Consider the following 20,886-nt stretch of genomic DNA (forward strand, 5'->3'; position numbering starts at 1 on the left):
CGCCGGCCGCGAGCTGCCCGGGCGGTGTCGCGCGGCGCGGCCGTTACCCGCTGGCTGAGGCGATCGCTGAGGGGACCCGACCGGCGGCGGAGCGGGGCTCATGGCCGCCTCGGACCGGATGGTGCTGGGGCCGCTGGTGGGCTCCATCGATCAGGGCACCAGCTCCAGTCGCTTCCTGGTGAGCAGAGCGGGGGGGGGCTTTGGGGCGGCCCCCGGGCGCTGAGGCGTGCGGGGGGCGAGGCGGCGGGCCCCCCGCCCGGAGGGAGCCGTTGCTTTCGCTCCTTCCCTCGCCCGCATCCTCGCGGGGTCCCTCCGGCCTCCGCTGCGCCCTTGGGGAAGGGCAGGGGGGAGCGGGCCGGCGCAGCGCCGTGCTGCCGCTGCCCCGGCTCCCGTTCCCTTGCCCGGGGCCGGCATCCCTCTGTCCCCCGGCGGGCCGGGGCTGCCGGGCCCTGAGGAGAAGCGGGCGCCGGTGGACACGGGGGTGGCGGAGCCGCCGGCCGGCGGACACTGTCCCCTGGCGATCAGACCCCCGTCGCCTTCCCGCCGCGCTGGGGTTTGGAGGGGGGAGAACGGAGGGGAGCGGGCCGTGCGGCGGTTCTAGCAGTGCCTGCCCGGCCCCCTGAGCAAGGCGGAGGCCAGCGTTTCTGGCCGCTGCTTGAGGGGGGCTGCAAAATCCTGCTGCTTCCAGCAGGCTGTGTTTTAAATCGGTCGGGTATCTCGCCCTGAATGAAATCGAATGGACAAGGTGCTCAGGCACTGGAGGAATAGATCGGCGTGAGTTCAGTGACTGTGATTAGCTAGTGTTCAAACAATGCAATGACTCTGCTGTGTTCCCCTCTAAAACCTACTCGGGCCTGTTGGAGTGACTGCTGCAGTTCCGGAGGCTACAACCCTAATGTCAATGCATCCTGTGCACTGTACGTATTCAGGTGACTGAACTTGTACACCTTACGAAAGATGGGCTTCTTTAAACACAGGAGGAAGATAGTTTGTTTAAGGATGGGGCGATGAGTATATTCATCACATATATAAGCCCTTTAGTTCAAGGATCGAAGATATTTCTATCTTATGCAATAGACAGTAACTAATGTTGTTATTATATATGAAACTTACTATATAAACTTCCTGCTTGCAAATCTCTACAAATGTCCTGTTGCCTAGTCAGTAAGTCACGGTAATTAGATTTAGATCCCAGTGATAATTTCCACCGTGGAAGTGGAATAGAGATAATGACTAGATACAAAAAGTTGTCAAGTGTGCACCGTGTTGAATGGGCAAGATGAATGTTTTGGAATGCCCTTGCTTTTTTCTTTTTTTTTTTTTTTTTAATGCTTCTCCCATGTGGAATGTTCTTTCATGAAGCAGGAGACTAGAATATCTTCTTGACCTATGTTACCATTATTACTCAATATCACGACCTTCATGGGATTGTCAAATGACAAAATACAGATCTGGGGGTGGAGAGAAACTACAAACTGACAAATGGCACCAGCGGACTGTATTGAATGCCAGTCAGGAGTCCTTTTCAGAAGTGAATTTGGAAAAGTTCCCTGTAACACCTGAAGATAAATTCTATCTGCTTTACATGTATGCCAAGTTAACTTTTTTTTCTTAACTTTCTAAAAGGTTATCTTTAGAAAGATAACTTAGTTATCTTTCTAAAAGGATAACACTAGTAGAACTAAAAGAGACACTGCAAGCTTTAAAGTTATACTCAAGCTCTTTTTACAAGTATTTTTACAAGTTCTTCTAACAAGGAATTTCTTATGCTAGATGCATTCATCAATGGCTTGTATACAGCTGGGGTTTTTTCTGTCCACATGAGGTATGTTTCTTCTGAGGATTCAGGTGTTCCCACAAATAAATAAGAGGTCATAATTCTTTCCTTATTTTTTTTTTAAAGTGTATTGTGTCTGTCACTCTTCAGTTCTTCTTGTATCCGTCTCGGTTTCTCTCAATTAATTTCAAAATGCATTGTCTTAAACTTGGCAGTGTGATCAAACTATTATGATAATAAAGTTATGTGGATTTGAGCAAAAAAGATAGATCTGAATTAAATCAGAACATGGGGTAGGGTGGAAGAAGAGGGCAAAGTGTGCAGGGGCCTGCTGCAAGCTGCATCAGTCATTCAGATAATAACATATGTATCTGGAGAATTCTGTACTGGAAGGAGATTGCCACGCTTAGAAGAGAGACTAAGCCAAAATCTAATGCGGTGCTCTTTTTACCTGAGTTGTTTCCTTGGCTCTCTTATTACCTCTCGATCTTTTACTGTGTTAGTTGTTTTGCATAGCTTTGTCACTGATAGCTCTTCATTTTTTTTTCTCTAGTGCTTCCAACAATTTTCATCTTCATCAAGTCACCAGTCAAAATCAAATTGTTGGTTACTTTGCACATGTCTATTCAGTAGCACAGTGCAACTGTTACTTAGTTTTTAAAGATGGACCCAGACATCTTTAACCTGGATTTTGACCAGGTTAAAGATGTCTGGGTGAAAAGCTGGCTGGTCTTTTGGGGCCAAAGGGTAGTGTCAACAGTTCAGAGTCTAAATTTACAATTACAGGTGGCCAGTTTACAAGTGGTGTTCTGCAGCAGTCAGTAGCAAGGGCTGATACCCCGAAGTATTTTCCTCAACAGCCTGGGGGATGGGTTGGAATGCCCTCTCAAGTTTGCAGATGACCACAGAGTGGGGGGAGCAGTTGACTGGAATTCCAGTTTGAGAAGGGGCCTGGCAGAAGCTTCATGAAGTTCAGCAAACTTTAGCACTTGGGATAGAAGGCTAAGAAGCAGCTTGGTGAATAAGGACCTGGATTCCTGCTGGACAGCAAGTTGAATATAAGTGAGCAGTGTGTCCTTGTAGTGGTGAAGATTAACCACATTAAGAAAAGTGCAGACTGTGGATCAAAGGAAGTAATTATTGCCATCTGTGTGGCACTTAGGAGGCAGCATCCAGAACACTGTGTCTGGTTTTGGTCCTCCCGGAGGAAGAGAGTCTGAAGAACTGGATTTCACCCAGCGGAGGATCACTAACATGGTCACTGCGCTGCAGCACAAGGCATGCAAGGAGAGGTTGAGAGATCAGGGGTTGTTTTGTCACAGGGAAGTCTGAGGGTGTGTCTTTGGCCATCTAACCACAGTTTGTAGGGAACACAGAACCAGCCTTTTCTCAGGCGTGCACAGAAAAAGACAACAGGCAATGAACACAAGTTGCAGCAAGTGAAGTTTCAAACAGATGTAAGGAAGAAATGCTTCACTATGAGGGGCTCTGGATCAGGGGCCCAGAAAGCCTGTGGAATTTCCCTCCATGCAGATGCTCAACACCTGACTAGAAAAGGCCCTGAACAACCTGGTCTAACGTTAAATTTAAGCTTATCTGAGCAGTGGGTTGGGCTAGACAACCTCCAGAGATTCCTTCCAGAATTAATTATTCTGTGTATGGACACAAGTTTTGAGAGATTCTACTGCTTATGTGAATGAGGCTGTATGAGCACAGATGATAAAGAAGCACCAGAACTTAGGTGCATTTCTGTTACTGTCACTCCTTATTTATCCTTGCCTCTCACACACAATACACGTACAGTTTTAGCTTATGCTACAGTTTTACCCTCTGGGGATCCTAATTTGGATCTTTTCTTTGCTAAGCTACTTGCTTTTGCAAAATAAACTGTAATTATTTTTGAGATCTCAACTTTTCTGTTAAGTTGGGTTGAACCTTGATAACAGATTCAGAGTTACCAGGGAGAGTGCAGTGCGTTAAGTACCACTGCAGTTGCTTCAGGCTCATTTTCTTAAAGATGGCAAGCAGGAAAATAAATTGACTAGGCTAAACAAGTGTAGCCAGATGACTAAATTCTGGTCTAGATGTTTTGCCAAATATTTGCATCTCTCATGTTCCATTTTATTTTGTTCAAGGATCATATTATAAAAATCGACTGTAACTTATTTTGCTAAAAGTCTTGGGATCAGGGGCTAATGGCCAGCTGAACCACGGCCTGATCTCTTGAAAGGTATTTGCTGGGTAAAGTCTTTCTGGCTTTTTATCCAGGAACAGCAAGAATCAAAGTGTTCAGTGAAGTACGCATCCAGTGAAGTACGTATACAGTACTTCAAGTTCTAGGTTTGCCAGTCAGCCACAGACAATTTTTTTTTCCACCTCAGAGGAATATTTCTTTCTTCCTTTACTTCACTTCCAGAAGAAACATTCAAATAAAGCTATATTGCACTGTAAGCATTATTTTCAGTAAGCAAAACCTGCTTTTAGATAAGGAAAAACTTAGTACCCGTTGAGCTTACCCTTCAGTGGGGAATCCATTTCACCCCTCTACTGAAGTAACATGACCTTTTGAGAAAAAGCAAAACTGGATTGTATAGCTAACAAGAAGGGTTAGAAGTATTGCAAATACTTCAGTTTTTCCCTAACTCTTAGCTTTTATTACTTAAAATACATTGTAGTTTTGCTTTTTATTCCCTAATCATAAGCACCTCTTTGAGGGAGGAGGGAGGTCTGTTCATCAGGAGCCTTCCAAGCAAGATAATTTCTAGGACACTTGTTAAACTGTACTTATTCATAAATTCTGACTGCCTGCTAATCCTAGTTAAATACAAAGGTGGAATTATTTTTTGTCATCCTTCCCCCAGTTGGGTTATTTCAATGCAATTTCAGAACTCCAGCTCTGAGCTTGTTTGCTTGCAAAGCCATAGCTGTTCCAGCTTAACAGAAACTCATGAAGATACAGCATAGGCTAACAGAAGTAGCTTTACTGCAAGCAGAGTTACATGGCAAAGCTTGAGAGTCATGAAATGTTACTTCTAAAATCTGTTTTCACTATTGTCTTTTCAGCTGTGCAGCTTCTTGCATCACTTCTATGAGCCTCATGTTTCAGTTTGTCTCATATTTCTTTTCATTCTTTGAAAATTGTTACAACTGATTCATCTGAGTTCTTTTCCACTAAAATGATGAAGACAATGCAATACCATGCAACTGTTTGCACCTCTTCATGTGATGTCATGTATTATATTAGAGACCCTATAAAGAGCTTGAATTAAGGGATCGGCGCTTGTGCTTGTCTGCTTGCTTATATACAGCATAGCTAAGTAGGCCTTTCTTCTCTCCTCCACTCTTGAGATTCAAGGCTCAAGCTCTAATTCTTTGTATGATAATTTGTTGGGAGTGGAAGGAGGGTGTTATTTATTGCTTTTCTTTAATCTCTCACCGGAGAATTCAGTACGTATCTGGTGGTTTTCACTGTCTTTCATCAAATCATCTCTGTTCAAGATAGCTCTACATGTCCAAATAGCCTAGACAATTCTTTTGTGACTACTGCTGATAAAATTAGGGCAAAACTGACTTCGACTTTTTTTTCCCCCTACAAAAAGTGAGAGATCAGTATCATAAACTGGAACCAGTTCTTAATGAATATGAACAGAAGGAAAGCAGTGACAGAAATACACTTCAAACCTGTTTCGACAGGAATGTATTGACCTTATCTGAATTACTCATACTTATTGTCACCTGTTTCTCCCTCTCACCACTGTCAGAGAGAAACAAGGATGGTTTGGGGTTTTTTTCTGGCAGGAGGGGTTTTGGGGGGGTGGAGGAGCAGGGAAGGAGGGGAGGTCCCATTTGTTCTATTTATTCCCTACTTTGTTTATTGTCTTCTAGGTTTAAATGTAATGACTCATTTATGTTTGGCATCTTTTCCTGTATCAGAGTTCTATTTATCACTGTAGAACATGGTATTGTTCTCAGTGAAACTTTTTAATCCCTTGCCCTGAGGTACAGGGAGTGTCTGCTGCTTTTGTTGAGGATGTCAGAAGCTTGTGGTTTTGTTCGTGATGGATTAGGAGAGCATGTTTACCTAGCTCTTCTCTATGGGCATGAAAAAATCTATGCATTTGTAGCGTTATTGCTTCTGTTGAGAATTTATTGCTGTTAGAACAGCTTGCTTAGAAGGAGGCAAAAAGCCATGCTGTGCTAGAGCTTCACCCTTTATTATCTGCAGGTCACACAATCCAGGTTCAAAGAATGACCTTGTCTAATTGAATCTGTATTTATTTCCTGCTAACAGTAGGAATCCTTATGCACTGCCTTCTGTTTCGAGGAATACTGAATGATTAATGGTGAATGGTTATCAAATGATATTTAACATTGTTAGTAGGTCAGATACACACAGGTTCAATAAAAAGTCTTCTATCTTTATTATAAAAACAGTAAAAGTTACTATGCTTTTGGCAGAAAGGCAATTTCAAGTAAAAAAAATCTTGCTGCATACATGCAGAACGTAATCTCTCCTATTAACTATGTTGCACAGTGTTTTAAGACCCATATCCCATTATACTAGTTCCCTCCAAACATGTAGTACTGACAGAGCTTAACCTTTTATTGGGATACCTTCACATCAGGCCTGAGCTGGTAGATGAAACACAGACAAGTAAATATGGTAAAAAGAATACAGTGTTGCTTTTTCTATGTAAACCTTCCAACTGATAACAGAAAAGGATGAACATGTACCTTTTTAAGACTTCTTTTCTGGGCAGTGGAGGGGAAAAATTAGTATTTTCCAGAGAGGTTGTGCTGTTTCCATCCTTGGAGGTTTTCAAGACCCGCCTGGAAAAAGCCTTTGAGCAACCAGGTCTAACCTCATAGCTGACCCTGCTTTGAGCAGGAGGTTATACTAGAGATCCTTCAAGGTCCCTTTCAGCCGCAATAATTCTATGATTCTAACATAGAACTAGAATGTTTCTAAACTTCAAGGTTTCACTCTAAAGATACACTTTAAGGTTTCAAAGAAACTGGAGAATCAGAACTTCATCTGCTCTTTGTCAGAAATGTTCTAATAGTTTCAGAGTAAACTGTCTTATCTAAATGAAATCAAGAGTTTCTGGATTAAAAGCTTTTAAGAGAAATTCCTAAAATTTGTGGAATGAGAAGAGAGCATTACCAAGGAAGTGTGGAAAAGATTCATTTGTCTCCTAGAGAGTGAATGGGGTTTGTACCCTTAGTATGAGGGTGGTTTCTGAATCTGACCGTCCTCTGCTTGCCATAAAAAGATAGGAAGGTGTCCTACTGGCGTGTTGTGCAGTTCACCTGAGTCTGCTGTTAGATTTTACTTTCTAGGTCCCTGAATGTTCTTCAAGGAAAAGACTTTAAATGGTGTTAGTGAGAAAGAGCCATTTTCCCAGGAATGTCATCGTTGCCCAGTTAGTTACGCTGGTTTACTAATTGTGCAGTTAAGTTGGATGTTTTACTTGGTGTCATCTTAGCTTGGCCACAGTAGATTACTTTTGGAAACAGGCCACTGATGGTTAATGAAGATTGTTGTGTATTCTAGCAGAGCTTCTACTGCAAGGCAGAGCCTCTAACTCGTGATTCCTTAAGAACAGCCATCAGTATAGTCCTCAGGATTCTCTACTCTGCTGTTTTTTATTGTAGTATGTGCAAATCTAAGTCACTTTTCTGCATGTTCTTCTCTTTTTTAATGTATCATGTTGCTGCAGTGACGTTCTTTTCTTGTCAGATTGTTCGTAAGCTCTGTATCTGTAGTTTGCTTTGAAACAAACTGGGTTCCACCCAGGTGCTTTTTCTGTCTTCACAGTTTGGTCCCTTCTGTGATTTCTAAACTACATGTGATTGTCTGTTTCTTAAAATCACTCTCCCTAAAAGTGAGCTAACCCAAGAAAAGGCATAGCTCTGGCATTAGAGTATCAGAGCAGGAACTAAAGAAATGTTATTATGACTAGTAGCGGGTATTTTACAGAGAGGTATGTTCTAAAATGCATAATTAGTTTAATTTCTGCAACCTCCACAAGAAAAAATGTGGTTCTTTCCCAATCCATCAAGAAAAAAAAAAGCAGTTATAATTCACAGAAGAGCTTACCAAAATACTCTTTGCTTACCTTAATCACAAAAGTTCATATATCTGAACCCAGGTTATATGGATATTTGGCTTGATGATAGAAAATGGCTATCAATTATCACAGCACTGTGTTTGTTCAAAAGAATAAATGTTAATTTATTGTTGTTTCAACTTCTGTCTTCATAAAAAATTCTGTTGTGTAATTTATTTGCAGGTTTTTAATGCGAAAACAGCAGAGCTCTTGAGTCACCATCAGGTTGAGATACAGCAGAAATTCCCTAAAGAAGGGTATGAATTTTCTGTGGGTTTTTTATTTGTTTACATTTTGGTAGAGCTTGTGTATTTTTATCTCTGAATGATCAAAACTGAAGTTGATTAATAATTATTAAGAACATAGTATCTGCTATAGAAGACTGTGTGGTAGGAAAAATGGCATAAAAAACCTCACCTTGGGTGTCCAGTATGTGCTCTGAGTTATGTAAACTAAAAATACTTGGTGTTTTACTCTGATCACTCATTAACATATTTAAAGTTTAAACTTTAAGGTTTAAAACTAAAGTCTCATTTAGGTGGTAAAGCTGCTCATTTTTACAATTTAATCGTAGTCTTCAGCTTAGTCCATAGAAACTGCTTAGTTTGTTCTCTGAGGTGGTTTTTTTGTTTGTTTGTTCTTAACTGACCTACCATTTGCTACCAAAGCCCTCTGTATAGAATAAAACAAAACAAAATTCTTTGGTTTCTGCAGATGGTTTTGTTGGGAAGATGCAGCTTACTGTTTAAAAAGGGTTTGAAATTTATGACACTTTTTCTAGATATGTAAAACATACTTTACAGTTAAGATCAAGTCAAAATACTCGGCTGGATTTTCAGACTAGAATTTCTTTTTTTCCCTAAATGTAATTTTTTGTCTTTTTATTAACTGGTGTCTACTGTTTGTTAAAGATGGGTGGAACAAGATCCAAAGGAAATACTGAAGTCTGTCCATGAATGTGTGGAAAGGACCTGTGAGAAACTGCAACAACTAAACATAGACATCACTAACATAAAAGGTATTCCTAGTACTTAAGGGTAACTGAGGGCTTTAACATACTCATGGTTGAGCAAGTCAAATTCTCTAGTCTTTAAGTCAATAAATAGGAAGGTGGTAGCATGTGCTGGCCTCAAAGAAATGTTAAATTGGAATTGAGATCAGTTTGTTTGGGAGGAATAATGAGAAAACAAGTCCTTCATGTATATTAGCAATGCAGAATCTACAAAGTAGACTTAACCTAATCTTGCAAAGTCACAGAGACAAGTGATGAATGAAGAAATTCTGAAATTTAAATTAGGACTTACTGGGAAAAGCTAGTTTCTCTGTCAGTGTTGTTGCTGTCTCAGTTTGTGGCAAAAAAAGAAGAGAGTTTTTTTAACATTGTTAAGCAGCAAAAATTGAATGATGAGCTTTTAGAAGTGATATTTCTAGATTATAACATGAAAAAGTTGGAAGCTTTTTATTTCCCATTTACTTTCCTCTTCTCCTTACCTGTTCCTCCCTCCTCTCCACCTCTCCCTCCCCTCCCTCATCCCCCAAAAGGGGAAAACAAACCTTCTGAAAAGGATACTTCTTTCTATTTTGTCCTGAAGCCATTGGAGTCAGCAATCAGAGAGAAACAACAGTGGTTTGGGACAAGACAACTGGAGAACCTCTTTATAATGCTATTGGTAACTACTATACTTTCTGAATATGTAATATCATGAGTGTGTTATAGAAAAATGCTTTCCTAGTTTCCTGTACAGACTTCATTGTGGCCTAGCCTACTAACTTCTTTGATTTTTTAATATCTGTGTCATAAACTTTGTGTTAGTATACACCAGTCCAATTAAAAAAAAATATTCTGTTAAAATTATTACTTAATAGTTAATAAATCACTTCATGGACTTTTAACAAAAAACAATGTTCCTGAGGGGTTTTGTACATCTCTGGCATGTAATGAAGCTCTGACTTACACCCAATCAGTTCCTTTTAAATGAAGGAGCTTGCTAAATTTTCGGGATGCTTTTGATTTAACTTTAAAGGAAAAATGTGTTAAGTAGGTTTCATGAGTACTTACTGATTTGGAGTTTTATTTTTAACTTACCTTAGCTTTTCAGATTATGTCAGCTGAGTAATGGTAATTGTCTAGATTTACTCTTTTAGGCCATGTCAAGTGCCAGATTTAGTTTAGCATAGTATCACTGAAAAACCAGGACTCTTCTATATTCAAATATATGTTGTTAACAGCTTTATATTGAGCCCAGCTGTACCTTGATAACTCTGACATAGCACTCCAGTTCAAAGTTTTCCTAGGAATAGTAAATAATCAACCTGCTATTTGTTTTAACCTCTTAGTTTAATGACAGTCATCTGCTCTAAACAGCGTAGTATTAGTCATTTGCTTATGCTCTGACAGAGAAAAGTATATGTCCTATTATGTGGAAAATCCTGTTTGATTTCTCAAATTGTTTGTTCTTCTAAATCAAATGAGTTTATCTAACAATTTTTAATTTTTACAATAATGCATTTAAAATCAATGGCAATACAGTATTCTTTCAACTCATGAAAAGCTAAATATAAAGACAGGAATTTACTGGCAAGAGCTCTAGTTTTGTAGAAGCAGCTTGTACATGTCACTTTTTGTGTATTAAATCAGTTGATCAGTTAATTTTATTCATGTTTTTAGTGTGGCTTGACTTGAGAACCCAGTCAACAGTTGAACGGCTTCTTAAAAGAATTCCAGGAAAAAACAAAGCCTATTTTAAGGTAAGAGATATTCCAGAACATTTAAATAGTAGCTGAACTCTTATTGCTATGGTATATAATGTTTTGGAGATGTGTGCTTAAAATTCCCCAAAACGAAGTCAGTCAGTTGTAGCTTCTAGTCACTTCTTAGCTTGTCAAATAATAAAAAATGTGCATAATATTATACACCAATCTGAGACTGAAAAGTGTTTATTTTCCTCAAAGTCAGTGGTTAACACTCCTTACATCTCTCACTAGAGGAGTTAAATGACTAATCGTTAGTGAGATTTAATCATGTGCTACCTATCCAATGATAAGTAAACATCACACACAGAAATTGAGAGCAAGTAGAAAAGAACTGTCTGGAAAATAATTTATTGATGTGAAATATATTATCCTTTCTCATCTTATGCCTTAATATTGAAATTAATTGCAACCAATCTGAGAACTGGGAAGATAGTTTATAAACAGCAATTTCATTCTTTTTTTTATATGAGTGTATATATATATATAACAATTTGGAAAATAAATGCTTGCAAAAAGGTGTCTTAATTCTTTGTTTTATATTTTCCTTGATTTATTGTATAAATATTATATATTTTATATATTGTATGTTTTCCTATAGGCAGGAAATGGATGTCAAAAAGCATATAAACTTACTTGATTTTTAACTTCTCGTAGGATACAAGTTCCATCTTTCCTGTGTCATGCTGCTCATTTTTGTTGTCGTTACTTGCTGTCTAGTCATATGCAGATATCCTAGATAAGACAGGACTTCTGCAAACAACTATTTCCATGTAAATGGTCTTTGAACTGCATTTAGATCAGCTTTGATCTTTGTCCATTAATGCACTGGTCATTTGTTTTTCATATTTTCAGACTTGTGTATTGTATGCTTAGTACTTACTTAAATAACAAGTTTGTGTAATTTCTCTGAGGTTTGTGTCTTTGTTTTTTCACTTACTATCACCATTTTTATATGTAACTACAGTATTCATGGAAAAGGTACTTGCATGGTGTTTAAATGATTTTTTTTTTATTTTACAGTTTAGGACTGGTCTTCCACTTAGCACTTATTTTAGTGCAGTGAAACTTCGGTGGCTTTTGGATAATGTGGAAGAGATTAGGCAAGCAGTTGATGATGGAAGAGCTATGTTTGGGACTATTGATTCATGGCTTATATGGGTATGTATTTGTGAGTTTATTATCACTCTTTTAAAAATTAATTTTCATATCATGCAAATTCCTGTGCAAAGGACAGTGACACATGAGGCCCACTGATCACACAGTGATGTCAATACAAGCTACTAAAGAAATTCCATCAAAGTTCCTTACAATATGAACTTTTACTGTCCCTGTATCACTATATTTTCTTTTTGTAGGTGCTTATGTGTAATTTACCACTTATAGGTTGCTGTAAAATTTTGCTCATGCTTTTGGAAAAGTCTTGGACTTTAGAAAGGTGTATTAGACACCTTTACAATATAAGAATACAGGAGGTACTGTTGTACCCTTATTACCTCTCTCATGCCTTTCTTCTGCTATAACAGGTCCGCCTTTTTACTTGTTGCAGAAATATCAGAGTTCCCAGTCCCAAGCTGAAAGCTTTGTAAATTTAGAATTTTTTTTTTTTTGGTAATGTGTTGAAATAAACCTATCTGTTTTCTTGGCAAATACTGTTGATATTTATTTTGTTCAGAGTTTGACAGGTGGAAAGAATGGAGGTGTTCACTGTACAGATGTAACCAATGCCAGTAGAACAATGTTGTTCAACATTCATTCCTTGGAATGGGATCCTGAGCTCTGCCAGTAAGCTCAGTTTTTCAGTAATACTGTTATTTAAATAGATTCTACAAGTGATCTGTGAAGAAACTCATTTAATAGTAAGAATCTCTTATCTAGACTAAGATCAGCAATCACTGTTGTATTTACTGTTAGTAATTAAGATTCATTGTTATCCAGAAGTCCAAATTACAACTGCCTGGATTAATTAAAAGTAGCAGATTTTTCCTGTAGGTGGAAGACAGGTTCATGGAAACAATGACGTTTAATAGTTTCTTTATTCCTTAATCAAATTTGTAAGGCAGTTACAATGATAGTGTCTCTATTTTAAATTTAAATTTATTAACAACAATATTATAAAGATATTGCTGGAAGAGGAATGACTTCCCACACGAAAGATTTGGATAAGTCTTCAAAATATTCAAGTATATGCTGTTTTCCTCCATAATTCAGTGTCACATACTGTAACAAGTGGAAAAACACACAGTGATGGATTAAACTCTAGAAATCAAAGTTCCTTTTGTAGTTTTTTTTTTCTTTACAGCTTAAACTTATTGAAGGAAATAAATGCAAAATGCTTTCTGATTTAGCACTGACCATATATATAAACTATTTTGTATTGTTTTCAGGTTCTTTGATATTCCTATGGAAATACTCCCAAAAGTACGAAGCTCCTCTGAGATTTATGGCCTGATGGTAAGTTTGCTTGTGTGTATGTGAAGTTAATCTTGTAAAAATATAACTACATCAGTATAGATTTGCCAGAATTTCCATAGGTTAAGACTAGTGGCTTTTTCTAGACCACTGTTGTTTGATTTATGATTAGTAAGTCATTATCTACTCTTGTATAATATTATATGAAGTTGAATATTTGTTGTTTTCTCTTTTAAGTGTCAAATAGACAAAGCAAGATGTGAGAGGTTTTTGATAAGGATAATAATTATTCATACATAAAAATAAGGATAACAATTTGATTTTTTATTACATTTACTTATTGATTTAGAAACTACCCATCAGAATGCAATGTATAATCAGTAGATTAAAAGAATGAGATTGCTGTAATTAGAGCACAATATTTTTACTTCTTGTACAATTGAAAAGAAGAGATGAAAATTGCTATGGAAGTCTTTGTGATCTAAGAAGACTGGACAAGACGTGTAATGTCTTACTTCCAAATAACTGAAGGCAAGATTAGTCAGCTTCTGTGAACTGGAAAATCACAAGTGACACCTTGAATTGCCTTCTTTTTGAAAAATAAACTTCTCTTGCCATGTATATTTACATAGCACTCAGTAAAAAAAAATATTTTTTAATATCATGATGTCTTTTTAATCACACTGTTTCCAGTGCAGCTGTGAATATTTCTTAGGAGTAAATCATTAATTGTTTTCATGGGGCTGAGGTTTCAAGTTTAGTTTGATGCAGCACCAACTATTCTGAATCAGTGACATCTAATTTATTAGCTTCAGAATCAGATAAACTGGATTTTGTGATTTTGCATTCTTTTTCCTCATAGTTTGCCCTATTGTTTACTAAGAACATACAGGCTTTTTGTAATTAAGACAAGTTATGGAGATTTTTATTTAAAATATAACTCTTACTTGCCTGAAATGTAAGTATTTTTGCTAATCTCTTAATGGAGATGCCACTGGAAGTCATTGCTGACTTTTATTAATGTGACGGTCAGATGAGAGTGAGTTGTATTAAGCTGAATTTTTGAGGTAAATGGAAAAAGATACTACCTGGCAACTGAAACGTAATAGCTGGTCAATTTAAATGTGAACTTTTATTTCTCTTCCCCTTTCCTTCCATTTTTTTTCTTTTTCTTCCTTTTGCTGACTGTAGAAAATCTGTCCTAGCCTGGTGAGTAGAGTCTTCCATTAGGCTGACCACCTATATCTTATCCATTCTGTTCAGATGCTGTGCATTTCCATTGGTTTAAGGATTAGTAAAAGCACACTTTCTAGACCAATAAATTTGGCGGGTATTTCCAAATTTGAGATATTACAATTAGAGTTCATGCCAAAGTTGTTTCTAAAATGTAATCTTGATGTATGCATTTGCCTTAATTTGCAGGCTGCTGTTAAACATTTCTTTTTACAGTGAAGTAAAAAGTAAAACTACTGGCTAATAAATGTTGGCTGTCTCATTTTATGTCTCATTTTTAAATGAGAAAAGCAGGCCATTCTGTCTACAAATATTCATTCTATTATAGTGAAACATCAGATTCATGCAGGGGGTTTTATTGCATTTATAAACTCAATTACCTTAAATCCAGTTAATTAAAATGAGAATTAAAGAAAAAAAGATTCAGATTGGAAATGCACTTGTATGGCCTCATGAAAATGCATTTTCACAATTGCACAAAGAAACTAAAGAAAAAAATAAAAATTGTCAGGATGTAAACTTCTTATGATACCTATTACAAGAACGCAACTGAAAAACTGCATGGTTGTGTTTGGAAGAAGTTCTATATGAGACTTAAAATGCTGTGTCTTAAAATGAGGCATCTGTCTTTGCTTAGTGTGTCATCACAATCACGTTTTTTTCTAGTGACTTTACCATTTTGCACTTTTGCATTTTACACTTGACACTGACTGCACAGATTACACTGAACCTAATTTTCTGTACAGTATGATTTCAACAAAATTTATGTTAAGAACTGTTGAGGTGACATAAAGTATACCTGTAAATTTCCTGCTTTCTGTTTTTTAGTGTTTTAGGCATGAGATGCATTAAGCTGAAGTCCAATGTACACCTGAACTGAACCACATTGATTACGTGACCCTTCTTTGTTTTCCTTTGAGCATTACAAGTTTAGCTTCTTTTTCATTGCCTTAAACTGTAGTCATGGAAAGCTAATTTGGAACTTTTCTTTCTCTTTTTGCGAATCAGAAATCTGGAGCTTTGACAGGTGTACCAATTTCCGGGGTAAGTCCTATTTCAATTCAGATTCTGGCATGAGGACCTGATACTGAATGAACATATCTTCACTGAAAGAACTTTAAGATGGGTGAATCCTGCTACAAATTCAGTTGATGTTTTTTTACTTCATGTTAAACATGAAGTTAACTTTTGAAGTTGAATTATTAATTGACTGGATCTTCATTACTAAGTTAAGGTCTGGCTGTGGAAATACAGCTGATGGCTTTAATGCATATGTGTAGTGCTGTTGGAAACTTAGGATCTCTAAGTAAATGAGCAACATTACAAAATAGAAGCAAGCTCTGCTTTATATATAAAAGGAGTTCAGTATATGCATAATCTAGAAATGTTGGGCAGATTCTCAGCTTTTTCCAATACAACATGCATAAAGATAGAAAATTTTAATTTGATTTCTTTAAATTGTTCACCATAAGTAGCACCACACATTTCATTTGCAGTTCTTACAGAGGGGAGGGTAGTAAAAAGCACAGGTTGTCTCTATAGATTTTTCCTTACCTTCAATTATCTGCATGCTCCTAATAGATTAGAGTTATAGTTAATTATATCTGTTCATGTTCCTTTTTCATTCGTGTGCAGACATTTGCTAAAAAAAAACCCAATCTCTTTCCAGTGCTTGGGTGACCAGTCTGCTGCTCTTGTTGGGCAAATGTGTTTTCAAGATGGGCAGGCAAAAAATACGTAAGTTATTATGAAAGTTGTAAGATAACACACTGTTCTGTTTTGAATTTAGTATTATGTTCTCTTACAAGCTAACTGCCAAATGCTTTTGTAGTTACTGCATAACTACAGCTCTACCTTTTGACTGTGTTGACCTACGAAGTAAAGAGTGTCCTGACTTTTATAAATAGTGAAGATATTAAAGTTACATGGCTTGTGAGGTATATTTTGGAACAAAGTCATTGTGAGGAAATATGTCTGTGTGACAGAAGGTTTTTCATTTTAAAATTCTCCAAACACAGATTAAAACAGTTGCAGTATCATTTAAATTGTGACCTAAAGTTAAACAAATACAGGCCATGTGAGTTAGATTGCATAGACCTGAATGACAAAAAAACCACAGCATTGCTAGATGGGAAAGGTTAATTTTGGTTGCAGTGCTTAGTTTTGCTTCTGTGTCTAGCTCAGTGTGGAGAATTTCACATTTGTTTTTTTTCTATTTCTCAGCCTCTTAGTATCCCTTGTTTAAAATAGCTGATCAGTTAAATCAGGCAACTGGTGTAATCAAACATTCATTTGAGGAAAAGCTCTCTGCTTAAATGACTTACTGTTCCATTTACAACTATGTGCTTAACTGAGCATGTAGGTACATACACAGTATGGGACTTTCACAGATTTAATTACACATTAATCTATTCTTGTTGCTAATTAACCTTCACTTTATCTTTTATATTTATACACAAATTTAATGGTTAGTGGCCTTGTATTTTAGTATAACAAACATGATTGTAGGTAATATTATCAAAAATATTTTTGTAAGAAATACTTTCATAACACAACAGACCTTTTGGAAAAAAGCCAGCTAAACCAAAAGGTAAAAGTGAGATTTTTTAACCTATTTGTGTTGTTGCTTTACCCTTTTTCTCTCCAAATGTAACTGAAGGCTATCTCAGTACTATTTTAAGCTATTAATTTTCAGGGCATTAAAAAGGTAGGGAACTCATAATTTCTTAGAATAAGTTAGAGTGGATTTTAAGTATTTTGTACTCCTTTTATTAAACTTTGTCCTTATACGTGTATGTATGCACACATATATGTGATGTGGTCTTTGAATGAGAAATGTGCCATTTTTAGAAATTTTTGAACTGAATATGTTTAAAGAAAACCGTCTTCTTTGTGACAGGAACAAAGTTTCTTAAATTTTCCCCCTTAAAAGCTTGAATTTAATATTGTGAAATATTTATTTTATAAAGTAGCTTTCATAATCGGCTTAAATTGAAGTAGGTAAACACTACCACCAAAGAGGAATTCACACTTAGTTTTCAGCCATATCTGCTCCTTGATCAACTACTATACAAGAAATAGCCAGAGAGAGAGGTGTGGGACTAGATTTTTCAGCTCCAGGCTGCATTTAAATAAACTTTTTGAGGGTGGTTTTATCATTAGCTAATGGTAACATAACCTTCAAGGGGCAAAAAGTGGAGTCATGGATTCATGAATTACAGTAACAGTTTATCCTTTAAACATCCTGGGTTTAACTTTGCTTTGCTTTCATGCTAGGTATGGAACAGGATGCTTCTTGCTGTGCAATACAGGTCAGAAGGTCAGTTGCATTTTTCAGTTGTTCAATTTTATTTTTACAATCTTATTAAGATCTTGAGTACAACTATGTATTAGCCTTTCTTAAACTTATTGATAACTATTATATTGCTAGAGATAAGGAAAAATGCATTCGGAAATCTGAAGGAATAGAAAGTAATAATTTTTTCAAGGTGTTTCAGTAAGACTCCATTTCCTAGCTCTGTAAGTTTCCGAAAAGAACTTTTCATAACAAGTTTCTTGCTCTTTCCTTGTATATGTTTCTTAACCTCACCCAGAAGTGCTGAGTGTTGTGTTACTTAACCACATGCCTTTCTTCTTGTCTTGGCTATTTTATTTCTTCCCTTCGTTTTCTCCCATTGTTTCTTTGTAGTTGTAGTTGAATAAATAATGCAAAGCTTTGGCTTCCTTCTCATTCACATCTCCTTCTAAAGACCCCCAATTCTTTGCCATAAGGAGGCTGGAAAGATCTGAGGTAGCTTGTGGAAATGAGAGTTAATACCAGTGATCTGAGGGTTCTGTCTTAGGTGTTTATTCAGAGTGACTGATAGTTTACTTTGTTTAAACTTTCCATATTTCATTTTTTTTCCAGTGAAGGTTTTGTCTCTTGTTTATTATCTTCTGAATATTTGTATTTAAATATTTTCTGCTTCTGTTCATGCTTTACCTTTTCTTTCCCCTCTCCCCATTTAGTCTGTGTTTTCTGAGCATGGTCTTCTAACCACAATAGCTTACAAACTGGGCAGAGACAAACCTGTTTGTTATGCACTAGAGGTAAGTCCAGTAATTTCTTCTTTTTTGTAGTGATACCTGTTCTTGTTTACTTCTGTTTTCTAGTATCCTTATGTTATCTTCAGCTGCATGGAAATCAAAATAGCTTTGTGTTATAGTTTGTGTGCCTCAAGGCTTATGTGTGGTTTTGTTTATCCCTATCTTCAATCTGTATCACATAATCTAGTAAAAATATTTCTACATTGCATCATTTATATTTTCAGGGCATGACGGCTAAAGCATTTTTTCTGTTACACAGTCTTTCAAATCTTTAATAAATGTTACATATAAATAAAAAAATTTATACTAAAATTGGATTTAAAAAGAGGGGGAAAAGTCCTCTCATAATAAAAGTCATAACTAAATATCTTTGGAGTTTATTTCATTCTAATGGATTTTACTTCTAACTTTAAAAAATCTGAACCAGATTTCTGGGACAAGAATCCTCTAACAATTGAGATCTTTTTTACCTACTAAGACTTAGGTGCCTAATTCCAGAATTTAGTTTCTCAACTCTCCACACAACTCTGAGGGCATCCAAATTCTGTAGAAAATTGGATTTTTACTTTAACTTCAGGGTTCATTGTTCTAAAACTCTGCTTCTGAAGCACAGATCAGCTGAGCACCTATTTGGCACCAAAGCTTCATTGGGAATAACAGAATGATTATTCTTCTATCTGTGTTGCTTAGTGGGCTTGATCTAATAGTTATTCTCAAAACACGCATACTGAATTCTCTGCTGCTATTGAGATTTTGTAGAGAGCCTATGTTTTCCATGTGAAACAAAGACAACACACAGGATTTTCTTCACTGGGAGAATAGTTTGTGGCTTACAGTGCTTTACTAGGATGTGGGAGGCTGTGTTCATTTCCTTTTTCTTCCCTAAGGAAAGTTGATCTCGCATTTGCCATATTCTGGCAAACTTTGGGGTTTTCATTTTGTGCCGGTGTGCGAGAGGTTTGTTTTATTTTTAACCCATGCTCTTGAAGCAAGAACTGGTACTGTCTTGAGAGTGATTTGTATTTCTGCATGCTGAAACACATGCATGTGTACTTTGCTTCTTCCTCATCTCCAAGTCTTTAATGATATTGGCTGAAGAAATGGCTTCAACAGAAGATATTAAGTGTCCTTTCTCCTGTATCCATGCTAGAATCATCTACAATCTGCTGGTTAAGACACTTTCCAGAGACACAAAAAATGCAGATTCAGCCTTTTCTTTTAAACTGATAGCTTGTAACTGTAATAGCTAGCTGGTTAGAAAATACCCCTGCTCCTTCTAGCAACGGCTTTGAATGAAAATATAATGCTCTTCCCATTTTACTTGAAGCTTACTCTAGTAAACTTGAGACTGTCTTGAAGAGAAGTCCGTTTGGACTTTGGAGTGAGACAGGAGCCATACCATTCATCTGTGATATGATGGAGCCATTCAGGGCCGTTCACTGAGACAACAGAGCAATTTTGCTGGCAAATGCAAGTGCCTAAGTTTTCTGCCTCTCTGGGCATTTGTATTTAGACTCTAGACATAATCAGTCTTGGTTTGTTAAATCAAAGCATAAAAATCGTAATAACTCTTCAATAATTTGTCAGAAAAAGAAGGCTAAGGCTGCTGGACTTCATAACTGTATATTCAGGAGAAGACCTAAATTAGAGAGACAAGAAGACTGCTTAGCAAATGTCATGGTAACTCTCCCCCATGAGAAGAATCACGCAATATGCACCTTTTCTACATGGAGCCTGTGTAACAGGCTGCCATTTTTACGCGGCAGTCTCCAGCTGCCAAGAAACTTGTGGTTTAGTTGTGAGCATTCTTGGGAGTGCTTTAAGCTGTGACTGTAAGCCTGCAATTGGAGGCCGCAGCTACCCCTCCTCTCCAGTCCTGTAAAAAGGAACACGAAGCTACCAGTTGTTGTCTCCTAATGTTGTAGTGATTTTGTTTCTTTCAGGGATCTGTTGCAATAGCTGGTGCTGTTGTTCGTTGGCTAAGGGACAATCTAGGTATTGTTAAGACTTCACAGGAAGTTGGTGAGTATTCACAATTTGGAGCTGTTTAGTTTTTTAATTTTCTTTTCCAATGTCTTGCTGTCTCTAATGTTGAATGAAAGCTCAAAGTATTCAAGTCAAGAAAAGCTGCGAGATGCATATATATTTTGCTATGTTTGGACAATTTGGTTTGCATCCATGAAATCACTGTTTATTGATATATGTGTTTCATACAGCATATCAATACAGTCTTTGAAACCCTTTGTCAGCTTTGTTGTATTGCAATCTGTACTTTTTAGTAGTTTCCCTAGCAAGCAGATATTCAGGAAGATACTATACGTACAGTGTATTTCCTGGTTTCTTATAATTTTGAATTTTCCAGAGCCAAGACTATGTAAGTCTGCTACAGAAGCCAGAGCATATTTGATCCTAAACCTACATATTCATTCCTGTCATAAACATGAGAACCGGAGGCCCTACATATGCAACGATTTATGTAGAAGGCTTCATATCCATTAAGTTAGGGACTTCAGTTTG

General features: G+C 37.1%; 1 protein-coding gene across 4 annotated transcripts in view; it reads left to right on the forward strand.

Moving 5' to 3' along the window:
- The first annotated feature begins 20 nt into the window (after nt 1–20).
- GK (glycerol kinase) overlaps nt 21–20,886 on the forward strand; it is a 35,543-nt gene continuing 14,677 nt past the window's right edge. For 3 of the 4 annotated variants that reach the window (XM_010571313.1, XM_010571310.1, XM_010571311.1), the window contains exons 1-13: nt 21–178; nt 8,071–8,144; nt 8,799–8,905; nt 9,480–9,557; nt 10,556–10,635; nt 11,662–11,799; nt 12,314–12,423; nt 13,026–13,092; nt 15,292–15,327; nt 15,953–16,020; nt 17,560–17,602; nt 18,292–18,372; nt 20,313–20,391. In XM_010571313.1, the coding sequence (XP_010569615.1) occupies nt 101–178; nt 8,071–8,144; nt 8,799–8,905; nt 9,480–9,557; nt 10,556–10,635; nt 11,662–11,799; nt 12,314–12,423; nt 13,026–13,092; nt 15,292–15,327; nt 15,953–16,020; nt 17,560–17,602; nt 18,292–18,372; nt 20,313–20,391 (1,039 nt within the window). In that variant the 5' untranslated portion in view covers nt 21–100. Of the gene's footprint in view, nt 179–8,070; nt 8,145–8,798; nt 8,906–9,479; nt 9,558–10,555; nt 10,636–11,661; nt 11,800–12,313; nt 12,424–13,025; nt 13,093–14,241; nt 14,260–15,291; nt 15,328–15,952; nt 16,021–17,559; nt 17,603–18,291; nt 18,373–20,312; nt 20,392–20,886 lie in introns of all 4 variants that reach the window. The other variant, XM_010571312.1, reaches the window with a different exon arrangement.

Source organism: Haliaeetus leucocephalus, unplaced genomic scaffold (assembly GCF_000737465.1).
Source record: "Haliaeetus leucocephalus isolate CR32 unplaced genomic scaffold, Haliaeetus_leucocephalus-4.0 Scaffold317, whole genome shotgun sequence".
Taxonomy (NCBI): domain Eukaryota; kingdom Metazoa; phylum Chordata; class Aves; order Accipitriformes; family Accipitridae; genus Haliaeetus; species Haliaeetus leucocephalus.